At 36.6% G+C, this 12,789-nt stretch overlaps 1 protein-coding gene across 4 annotated transcripts in view; it reads right to left on the minus strand.

Moving 5' to 3' along the window:
- LOC127856982 (adenylyl cyclase-associated protein 1-like) overlaps positions 1-12,789 on the minus strand; it is a 95,417-nt gene that overhangs the window by 63,359 nt on the left and 19,269 nt on the right. For 3 of the 4 annotated variants that reach the window (XM_052393213.1, XM_052393211.1, XM_052393212.1), the window contains exons 2-3: positions 8,761-8,986; positions 982-1,017 (exon numbers count right to left, since the gene is read on the minus strand). In XM_052393213.1, coding sequence (XP_052249173.1) covers positions 982-1,017; positions 8,761-8,890 — 166 coding nt within the window. In that variant the 5' untranslated portion in view covers positions 8,891-8,986. The remainder of the gene's footprint in view (positions 1-981; positions 1,018-8,760; positions 8,987-12,789) is intronic. The other variant, XM_052393214.1, reaches the window with a different exon arrangement.

Raw genomic sequence — 12,789 nt, forward strand, 5'->3', positions numbered from 1 at the left:
ATGGTAAATGTTCAGTGATACTGTTTCCTCACAAATATCATAACTAAAACGAAAATTTGCGAATCTGAAACAACTTTTTTCAATTTTGTCAATTTACCAAACTGTGAAAAGATCCCTTTAATGGGGAAATATTTTAAGTCCATGAAAAATAAAATGGGATCCACGGACGATTTGCGTAAAATTGGACATTGCGATGTTGCGGGTCTGCAAAAGACTATGTCATACGATGTTGTGAGTGGCAGGTAATGAAAATGTTACAATGTTCAAATGTGAGGAATAGGAAATAGTGGTCGAATTTAACGCGCAGGGGTCTTGAAAAAAACACGCGCAGTGGGCAGCAATAAGGACATATACGGTGTTCTCGAGAGAATAATCTTAATAATTGTCGAAAATATAGTGCTATGCAACCTATGCTCCTGATCGTATAAACGATCCCTACTTATAAACAAAATATTAAGCGCCTGAAAAACTTAGATTAAATGATTGCGCTATATAGGAATGGCGGCCTTTTTGGGGCCAATTTTCAGGTTTTTGGTCTTTACATGGTAAAATATGGTACAATCAAATGTTAAGCCTTGATTTCTATGACATGATACTCTTCTAAAAAATGACCTTTTTACAAAAGATTATCAGAGGCTTAGAAATCAATAAGCAACAAGAAAACACCATATTAGTTTTCCATACAGATGACATCTTATAGACACATAAATTAAATACATTATTTTCTCTTCCGACATAAAACTCAAATGATGAACTTCCTACAAGGCAATGGCTATTTACCATAAAAAAATCCGTAAAACTGTGAGATGAATTCTTGGTTATCTCCTAAGGTTTCAACAACACTTAATTACAATAAGATAAATTTGTTTCACACAGAATGCCATTTGCTGACAGCTGAAAAAAATGATTTATTTGCATTACAAATTTTGAAACAAAAGTAAATGCTCAAAGGTGTGCAAGGAAAACAAAAACCCATCTTACCTAGTTCTGCATCAGTTGGGTCAACATTAAGACACTCTACAACGTTAGAAGCCGCCGTTGACATTTTGTTACTTTTATTTGCCAGACAAATGAAAGAAGAAACAACATAAATGCACCAAGAGTGTTCATTCACCTCAACCCAAAAGTCAATAATAACTGGCATTAAGACAGAATTCAATATTCACTCCTGTACATGAAATAAGCTGTTCCATATAAAAGACTAGAGTTGATGGTACATATGAAGCATATTGGAATTCTCCAGTAGCTATAGCAAAGGGAGTAATCACATGATAGTCAAGATGGGGACGGTTATTATTCGCTGTTTTATACCCTATATTACTTTTGTTTATTTTTTAAATGACGCTCACTTTCCAGCCATATCAGTAAAAAAGGTGATTTGCGTTTATTTCGTATAAAAATCTCCCTGCAAATTTTCTTAGTGGAGCCCTAATTTGGTCATCACGATCAGAAATTTTGCAATGAGTAAGGTCAAGATATAGAGCGAATATTATGGCTGGAAAGTGAGCGGAATTTAACAAATTAATACAAGTAATAAAGGGTATAAAACAGTGAAAAATACCTGCCTCTGCATGGACTTCTCCATCTTTATCATGACGTGATTACCCACTCTGTATAGGCATAGTATGCAATGCAAATGATATAGTAAATAAGTTCTTTTCAGTTTCCAATAAAGTGAATAATTATACAGTCAAACCTAAGAACAGTGGTCACTCAAGGGAAATTACCAAAGTGACCACTGTAGACAGGTGACTGTTGTTCTCAGTGTGAACTTTTTTAGATGGTTGGTCAGTCAGTAGTATTGCTAACTCATTAACCCACCCAGTCATTTGCACACAGTGTAATGTAAACAAAGGCGTATTGCCGATACATTTGCATAACCAATTATTTCAAGTAAATAATACAAATCAATATTCAATAAATTGAATTAAATGCATACCTATTATTAAACGTATGAGTTAATCAACGATAATATTTATGTTTACTCGTTCATTCACTATATCCAACAGTATAGTCATATTGCGTTCATTATCATTTTTTAACGGCTGTCACATGTAACTGACATCACATCCCAAAATGTAAACAAGAGGGCCATGATGGCCCTGAATCGCTCACCTGACTCATTAAGATCAGATGAAAACTATGACCTCTATTGTCTACACAATGTTTTTCTATGATTTGACCTAGTGACCTAGTTCCTGACTCTAGATGACCGAAATACAATCCCAATCCAGATTTCATCAAGATAAACATTCTGACCACAGTTCATAAATATTGGATAAAAACTGTGACCTCTATTGTCAACACAATGTTTTTCTATTTATTTGACCTAGATTTTTACCCCAGATGACCCAAATACAATCCCACCCAGATTTCATCAAGAATTCTGACCAAATTTCATAAAGGTTGGATGAAAACTGTGATCTCTAATGTCTACACAAGGTTTTTCTATTATTTGACCTAGTGACCTAGTTTTTGACCCCAGATGACCCAAATAAAATCCCAACCCAGATTTCAAGATAAACATTCTGACCAAATTTCATAAAGATTGGATGAAAACTGTGACCTCTATTGTCTACAGAAGGTTGTTCTATTATTTGACCTAGTGACCTTGTTTTTGACCCCAGATGACCCAAATACAATCCCAAACCGGATTTCATCAAGATAAACATTTTGACAAAATTTCATCAATATTGGATGCAAACTGTGACCTCTACTGTCTACACAAACAAATTGTTGACGGACGGACGCACGGACACACACAGGCACGCACAACGGACGCCGGACACCACACGATCACATAAGCTCACCGTGTCACTTCATGACAGGTGACCTAAAAATATGTGTCGGAGATAAACATGAACAGTTGTGGTTAAAATCCCATAGAAACAAGGGCTGTTTGTAAAACATGCATGCCCCCCTATATGGGCTATAAGTTGTAGTAGCAGCCATTGTGTGAATACGTTTTTTGTCACTGTGAATGGTGGTGGTGGTGGTGGTGGTGGTAGTAGTAGTAGTGGTACTAGTAGTAGTAGTACTAGTAGAAGTAGTAGTAGTAGTAGTAGTAGTAGTAGTAGTAGTAGTAGTAGTAGTAGTAGTAGTAGTAGTAGTAGTAGTGGTAGTAGTAGTAGAAGTAGTAGTAGTAGTAGTAGTAGTAGAAGTAGTAGTAGTATAAGTAGTAGTAGTAGTAGTAGTAGAAGTAGTAGTAGTTGAAGTAGTAGTAGAAGTAGTAGTAGTAGTAGTAGTAGTAGTAGTAGTGGTAGTAGTAGTAGTAGTAGTAGTAGTAGTAGTAGTAGTAGTGGTAAAAGTAGTAGTAGTAGTGGGCAGTAGTAGTAGAAGTAGTCATGGTGGTGGTGGTGGTGGTCGGGTGGTGGGTGGTGTGTGGTGGTGGTGGTGTTAGTAGTAGTAGTGGTACTAGTAGTAGTTAGTACTAGTTAGTAGTAGTAGAAGTAGTAGTAGTAGTAGTAGTAGTAGTAGTAGTCAGTAGTAGTAGTAGTAGTAGTAGTAGTAGTAGTAGTGGTTAGTAGTAGTAGAAGTAGTAGTAGTAGTAGTAGTAGTAGAAGTAGTAGTAGTAGTAGTAGTAGAAGTAGTAGTAGTAGTAGTAGTAGTAGTAGTAGTAGTAGTAGTAGTAGTAGTAGTTAGTAGTAAGTAGCAGTAGCAGAAGCAGTAGCAGCATTACAAGACCAATACTTAAGAATGATCAAATGGGAAAAGGTAACCTAGCACTGGCAGTAAATATGGGGCTCATTTACAGGTCAGATTTGGAATCTCTGCTGTAAAATGAGATTTTGAATGAATTAAAGGGAGGCAAATGTGTAATAAAAAGAACATGCATAAACCGAAGTTGTTTCCCTTGTTTGAACCATGCTAAATCCTTACAAGTTTGGAAAGAATTGGATGAAAAATTTGGACTTTATTGCATAAACACCATTTTCTCAATTCAAGGGGAGGTAATTCTGTACTTCATGGACCAATAATGCTCATTTTTTGTAGGGTTCATGTCCTCATTGATATAAAGACACTGTGCAAATTTGGAAATGATCGGACAAAAATTGTGGAAGATTTTTGAAAGTTTTTACAAAATAGGCAAAAACGAATAAACATGCAAAGTTCAACGAGCTCCTGCGGCCATGTTTTTTGACGAATCAAATTTCTTTGAACAACTTTTTCAGGGGAGCCTTCAAAGGTCATCCCTGTGAAATTTTTTGAAAATCTGATGAGCGGTTTCTGACAAGAAGATTTTTTAAGGTTTTTACCATATATGGTCATGGCGGCCATCTTGGTCATGTGATCAAATTTTTTTTAACAATTCTTTTGTCCCATGACCTAGGGATGCTCCAGATGAAATTTAGTTGAAGTTGGCTCAATGGTTTAGTAGAAGATGTTTACAAATTGCTTACAGACGGAGGGACGACGGACGCTGAGTGATCACAATAGCTCACCCCGAGCTATCGCTCAGGTGAGCTAAAAATAGCGCACAACTGTTTTATAATTGAGTGTTATAAACCAAAAGTATAGAATTGCAGTATCATTCATATTAACAAGAGATGTGTTTGTCAGAAACACAATGACCCCTACTGTGCCGCTTTGATTTTGTTTTTTTGACCTTTGACCCTGAAGGATAACCTTGACTCAAAATGTGCAGGTCCATGAGATACACATGCATGCCAAATATCAAGTTGCTATGTGAAGGGACATAGAAGTTATGAGCATTTTTCGAAACCTAAACGCAGAAACCTAAATGCAAAGTGTGATGGAAAGACAGACAGATGGACAGACGGACGGTCCGATTACTATATGCCCTCCTTCGGGCACATAAAAAAAACAGAAACTCAAAGCAGTAAAAATTTAAAACAGCATTTTCATAACAGAAGTTTTACGTCACAAATATCCATTTGCATAAATGCTCAAAGTTTGTGAAAAAAGTTTTAATTCGATGTCTGTTTTGCCATAAGAGACGACAACTAATCCTTTTACCTATATTGGACCATATGCAACCCAGTTTCAAAGATGTTCTAGGTGTGATTTGGAAAATTGTTCTGATAAAGTTTCGTGATGATTGGGCAATAAATGTGACGTCAGGAGTAACAATAAGGTTTAAATATAGCCATATAAGAAAAACTGTCCTGACCCTTGGCTGCCATGTTTTTAAACAAACCATAACCACTTTTTATCTTGGATAAAAAATAATTATCACAAATGTTCTTAGCCACTTTCATGCAGATTGGGCCAAAACAATGACTTCTTAGTTCTAGAGTGTGCACAAGACTACACCATTCAAGGTTACCTGCCCCACCCCCTGGCGGCTATGTTTTTAAGAGAATGGAACTATTTTCAAACACAGTTGAGAATATGTTTTGAACAAATGTTCTGTGCAAGTTTAATAAAGATCGGGAAATTAATGTTACCTTTAGAGTGCTCACAAGGTTTTACTATAGACATATAAGAAAAACTGACCCGCACTCATGCGGCCATTTCTTTCAAGAGACTTGATACAATTTTTGACGATGCTGCGAAGCAGCTCGTCTAAGTTATCATACCATGAAAAAATTCTTCACAATGGCCACCTATGTAAAAGACCGAGCCAGTCCGATTGAGATAGCTCGATTTTTCTAATCGGCATACCTCGCTGATTATCATTGATAAAGGTATAGGAAGCTCAGCTATAAATAGGACAGCATATTCTGGGAAAAAGATTAAATCATAGTTTGAAAACGTTAATTTTAAATCATTTATATTCAATCCATTATATGTTTATAGAACAATGAAACAACTACGCATTTTCTGTATTGTATTTGACATTTGTCGTGATGCAGTAAATAAATTGCAATTAAAACGTGTATAATTAACTTTCAACGCCATCATGAGTGTAAAGAAAACGAATTATTTTGAACCTGCCTTTTGTAAACGTTGTAGCTACTATGGTATATAAACAGCATAATAGCCGTATGATATCTCTGAAACTCGCTCTTATGCGTGCTTTCTCATTTTGCATATTTAATAAACTTTTCAAACAGAAATTACAGAGCCACATCAGTTCACATACTATGTTTGATAATTCTATTCGTTTGTTGTTTGCTGTTTTAAACACATATTAGGTCATATCGCGGAGATTTAGTTAACCTTACCATGTGTCCATGGGCAAACTCACGTATTCAAGTGCTCTTACGACTATGTGCTCATACCTTCTTTCGGGAATCATCATGAAATTATTGTCGTTCTTAACGAACAAACATGCCTAAGCTAATTGAATTAGAGAAAAAAACAATAATCAAAAGAGAAAAATTATATGTTCATGCACATGGGCATGTGAAATCAGGTCCGTACACATAGCATCATTAACTTAGGAAAGAAAACAACGAAATATAAAGTTTGGTATGACATACATGTGAAATTAAAGAGCATGGTGTTATTAAAGAGCATGTCAAGTTTTGAATTTATATGCTGAAACGTAATGTTATAACCAGGGGTTCTGAAATATTTTAAGAGTCTACTTGTCCACGGACAAGTTGGACCCACAAATTCACTTGTCCGTACCAAAGAAGTACTTGTCCGTACTTTTAAGATAGATAAAGGAAAAGATCATTACCAATTAAGCAAATAATACAAGCATACACTTTTGTTAACTTCTATTTTAAATTATAAACATAGTTAACTAGAAAATTCACATGAACAAAAAATACAAGCAAGATGTGACTATAATAAGATCACGTTTAAGTCACACATGATACCATCTCGGATATTTAATAATCTCAACATGACTAGACAATTCACTTGAAATAAAATAATCGCCGTTAATTGTAAGTATATAATTATCCGCTGATAAAAGAAACTCCTTACAAAGTTTACATTTACACACATCGGCAACGTTTTCAAGCCAAAGAAAATCAATTAGCCAAGACTCAACAAATTCTCGTTTCTGCTTGGCGTCGTATGTTTATCATAGGGCCCTATTCATACTTGGCTTTTCTCTTCTTTTCCGACGCCGAACTGATTTTATCTTTGGTCTGATTAGCGTCATGGCTTGACGTTGAAGTGGTTTTATTATATAAAAATCGAATGCAGGTCGTTAGGACATGTGTGCGGCCATTTGTAATGTACGAAAAGTGTTATCTAACGCGTAATTGGCTGTTGCTATACACATGTGTGCTGGTTTCTCTATTAAAGTTGTTTCTTATGCGTGATAGGCTGTTGCTATATATACTCGTGGACTGGTTTACTACATTAAATAATTATTATCGGAAAATAACCTACCTCCAGTTGAAAAAGTGTGCCAGTCCGCAGATTAATCATAAGCTATTTATATAAACTTTCGTTTTTGATTTTCGGAAAATAGAGTAGTTTCGTTCTCAAAAAAAAATTACCAAGGAAATTTTACTTGTCCCCGGACAAGTCAGCTTTCAAAAACTGCTTGCCCGGGAGGGGAAATTGACAACACGGACAACTCGGACAGCATATTTCAGAACCCCTGGTTATAACCCACAAATGTTTTACTGTAACAGAACGTTTTTTTAAGATAAATGGTACAGAAAATACATGTTGAATATCTTTTTAAAGATATTTCTTGTTATATTTGGCCGATTATTTGACCTAGATGAAGTTTAGTGAAGATCTGATGACTATTGCTGGAGTTATTGAGCGGAAACTAGAAAAAAACTCAATTTTTCTATGATTCAAGGGCCGTAACTCAGGAGCGTCTTGCTCAATTTGGCTGATCATCGAACTTGTCCTAGATCTTATGACCCTTCACATTTTCATGAAGTGTGGCAAAGATCCTATGACATTTGCTTAAGTTATTTAGATGAAATGAGAAAAAAACTAAATTTTTTATGATTCAAGGGCCGTAACTCAGGAGTGTCCGGGTCAATATGGCTGATTATCGAACTTGACCTAAATGTTATTGCCTTACACATTTTCATGAAGTTTGGTGAAGATCTGATGACAATTGCTCGAGTTAATGAGCGGAAATGAGAAAAAAAAAATTACGATGATTCAAGGGCCGTAACTCTAGAGTGTCTGGGTCACTGTGACCTTGACCTTTGACCTAGTGACCTGAAAATCAATAGGGGTCATCTGCGAGTCATGATCAATCTACCTATCAAGTTTCATGATCCTAGGCCTAAGCGTTCTTGAGTTATCATCGGGAAACCATTTTACTATTTCGGGTCACCGTGACCTTGACCTTTGACCTAGTGACCTCAAAATCAATAGGGGTCATCTGCGAGTCATGATCAATGTACCTATGAAGTTTCATGATCCTAGGCCCAAGCGTTCTTGAGTTATCATCCAGAAACCACCTAGTGGACGGACCGACCGACAGACCGACATGTGCAAAGCAATATACCCCCTCTTCTTCGAAGGGGGGCATAAAAATATGATCATCCATTTAAGCGGGAACCCTAATGGCCATTTTGTATAGAAAAAACAACGCTTTTCATTTACTGGTGTGTTGTAACATTTTTTGAGAGTATCACACTGCTTTACCTCAGACTTAAATCAAAGCTCTGCCAGCAATTGAACTGTTTTCACCTGAGGCTGCACCTTAATAAACTTAAATCAATGTTCTGCCATTATTGAACTGTTTTCACCGGAGGCTGCACCTGATCAAACTTAAATCAAAGCTCTGCCAGCAATTGAACTGTTTTCACCTGAGGCTGCGCCTGACTAAACTTAAATCAAAGCTCTGCCAGCAATTGAACTGTTTTTACCTGAGGCTTCACCTGATTAAACGTAAATCAAAGCAATGTCAGCAGTTCTCACCTGTTGAAGCACCACCTGCTCCGCCCGAGGAACCACTGCCTCCGGTCACACCAGACACTGCAAGTGACTCGAGCCGTGCCGCTACAGCCTCCAGTCGAGTCACTGCCTGATGCATCTGTTCTGCAGACATAACTTGCTCTTCTTCGAGTTTACGGGCTAGGATACGTCTTTGGTACTCTGCAAACTTGTCCTCTGTGCTCGAGAGACGTTTTGGCGAGCTATAGTCCTGCAAAGAGGGATCGTTCAGTGAGATATTCGAGAAAAATTCGTCCCGTTTTCTATTTATTTCTTCCCTTATGCTTAGAGTACTGCACATACTCAACTGCGAAACATATTTGGGATTTTTTCCCCTTTCAACATATTCACACTCAGTTTCCTTAACTTCTTGTTGATTAACAATAGGTTCCTTTACTATTGACTGGTTCAAATTTGTCTCAATCTTTGCCGAGTCATCACTTTGACTTGGTACACATATTTTTTTATCGGTTTCCACTACAGTTACTGACATTGGAGACTCGACTGGTTCATATGCCTCATCAGCATGAATTTCTCCATTTTTCTGCTTTTCTAACTCTTCAAGGGGGACAACTTTGTCTTCTTCTGCAGATAACTCATAATCTCTCTTCCTACCCTTACAACAGAACATTTTAGTGCGTATTCTTTTCAATCACTTCAATAATTATTAGAACATCAACACATTTCGAAATTCAAAAAAAGAACATTTTCAGTGCGTGTTCTTTTCAATCACTTCAATTATTTTTAGAACATCAACACATTTCGAAATTCCAAAAAGTTTGTGTCTGATAATATCTGCCCAAATGCATATTTTCCCTATGATAAAAATTGGTTAATTAAATCCAATAATCTGCAGAAAACATTCAGAAGTTTCATACATAAACACATTGATCAACAGACACACATCTTTGAGCATCTTGGCATGCACACATCATTTTCATACAAAAAATCATATTCATACAAATCTCAAACACTATAATAAATTCCACTATTGTAGATGCAAAATGTAGTAATCTTCGAATGTTTTCCATACTATTTTCAATAGCGACATCTAAATCTATTAAGTAATGCACTCTACAAACTTGAGAAAGATTTGGTTTAACACATCTTATTAAAGCAGGCTGAATGAGTTTTCCTGATATTAACATGAAATCTAAATAATGCATTAACAGGAAATGAAAACAGTATAATACAGCCTCTATGGTACATCAGCCTCTTTGAGATAAATGCCTTGAGCATCAATCAAAATGATATGTGAAAATTGATTTTCCATTAATATTGTTATCGCTATGTTAAGGCAAACTGCATGTTTTCCTGTACTTTGCCCACTCAGAGCTTTTGCTCAACAAATGAATGCATTAACCCTTTCAGTGCTGGAACCGAATTTTGAAGGCCTTTGCAAACAGTTTGGATCCAGATGAGACGCCACAGAACGTGGCGTCTCATCTGGATCCAAACTGTTTGCTATTCTGATAGTATTCTTTGAAAAAAAAAACGAAGAAAATGCTAATTTAAGAAATTCAGCACAAGACATTTTAGCAGACAAGAAATTTCCCAGCATGCAAAGGGTTAAAGCAGCTGGGACAGCTTGTGTTGATCATGTAGCCAATATGGGACCATCTCACATTATGGCAAAAGTATCTTTTCTCAAATCCAGCATCAAAGTTTCTATTTGATGGAAGATGTTTGGAAATTCAGTGTATTGATGATATAAATCAGGTCTGGTTAGGTTGTAATATCTGTTTGACTGATTGGTTTATTTTTGAGACCTTTCCATGGGATATTGTCTGATCAATATTTCTTCATATGCTATTAACCAAATTTATGCCTAGTGTCTAGAAAAAAGGCCTTGGCAAACAGCGTAGACCCAGATGAGACGCTGCATGATGTGGCGTCTCATCAGGGTCTGCACTGTTTGCCTAAAGGAATTTCTGTTAGAAATATTCTTAATATATAAATAAATATACATGACATCCCTAAGTTTGGAAATAAATTGATCCAATTTAGAAGGATGGGAGAGTCCACTTAGCATAAATGGGTTAATCAGGTCTATCATAGAAATGCAGCTCCAACAGGACACAGCACATGCCTCGTCTAGGTCCCACCCTGTTCCCTACCAGTCCCACAATGCTTTTTTTCTGATCACTTATTTATAAAGAAATTGTATTTGAAGATGCAATGAATTTTCACCGAGACTCTAGTTTACTTCATTATGGAAACAATGTTATACATGAAAATTCATGTAATATGAAATCTATGTATAAATAAAACATGCTACAGTACAGCCAAAGCGGCACAAACATAATCCGCGGCTACGCCACGGCCAGATTATTAGTCCGCGGCGGCCGAATCGTGTGTTCACGCAGCATCGATCCACGCAACGACGCCGAGTCTGTATTAACCTCGCGTACTTCCGCGGAGTAAATCCGCCGCATACGTACGCGGCGGATCGAGTGAAAAGATATCCACCTACATGTACATACATGTATGTGTAGCGTAGAATTAATTACGCGCAACTGTTTATGTTTCGTTCGATTATCATTATTAAATTTGTAATCCGAAACACACTTCTGAATTTTAATGCTAACGCGTCCTTTGGCAAATTCTAGCGTCAAATAAACAGTGCAAAAATATCCTTTGTTTCATAAAAAGCGCGCGAAAATTATGCAGACATTTAAAATGCCGTTTGGAAAGTTTGGGTGTATTTTGTGTTGCATAAATACATGAACATCACGTCAGGCGTAAATCGCGTGTTCAGTGGAAAAAAACGCCCCGATTAGACGTTATTTCATCATCTCTATAAATAGTAACAAATTCCAAAAATGTATTTGATACTTAAGGAAATATCGAGAATGTTTGTGTATTGTAAATATTTACCAGCATTTGCTTTAAAACTGGAATATACGGGATTATCGGGTAATTAGTAGCGATATTAACTGTATAATATGAACAAAATAAAACGTGTTTATATACGCATATTCAAACAATAGTTATAATAAGCTGATAATTAACAAAACAACAAATACTTCGTCACCGTCTTGATTATTGATGTGGCTTCAAACTGCTAATTTTCTCAGCTAAAATATAATAGCAGAATTAACATGCAATTAATTTATAAATCCACCATATGCTGGAGCCTTGACCACTTGTATGTGCGAAAACATAATTACGTGACCTTGTTTATGTGTGAAATACATACACTACGGGCGGGAAACAAACTTAATTGGCCAGACACATGAACTACATGTATGCTTACATGTATATGCTAATACAATTCGCGCACAATAAATTTATTATGATTTTAATTATTATTATAATTGTTCTTTCAAAATTTGTTAACTACATGTAACATATAATTTTAAAAAGATTTTTTAGTTCATGATGCGCATCGACTCGGCATCATGTCGCGGATCGCGGCATGCCTCGGCGGACAGATGTGAAGTTTCGCGGCGAAATGGGACCTGTCTTGCCGCCACATACTGACGCGGCTTCAACGACTGAAGCGGCATCGACTCGTTTCGCCTTGCCGCCGCGGATCGCGAAATACATTTGTTCCGCTTTGGCTGTACTGTAAATTATTTATATTAAAACCATGTCATAGGGATAATAGGACCCTGCGCACTAGATTGCTCTTATGAAAAAAACACCATTCCTGTTTCAGATCTTAGCTGGAAAAGTATTAACCCTTTTTAGGACGGCATCAGAAATACATAGAAATGAGCCTTGTCCTGCATTAACCCTTTCCCGTTCAGAAGCAAAGTGAAAATGGTTATGTGCAAACAGCATAAGACCAGAACAGCCTGTGAGTTTTTCAGGGGTTTTCAGCACTGTCTGCGCTTCCGGAAAACGGAGGCATTCCCAATGCAAACGGACCTGATCCCAAACCGAAATTATAACAAAAATTCCCAATTTCAAAAAAAAAAGAAAGAAGTGTCTAATGACTTATGATCATTAGATTATTAATGTTCCAACTCGTCCAGCTGATGTGTATCATACCAACAAGCACTTATGTGG

Source organism: Dreissena polymorpha, chromosome 14, assembly GCF_020536995.1.
Source record: "Dreissena polymorpha isolate Duluth1 chromosome 14, UMN_Dpol_1.0, whole genome shotgun sequence".
Taxonomy (NCBI): Eukaryota; Metazoa; Mollusca; class Bivalvia; order Myida; family Dreissenidae; genus Dreissena; species Dreissena polymorpha.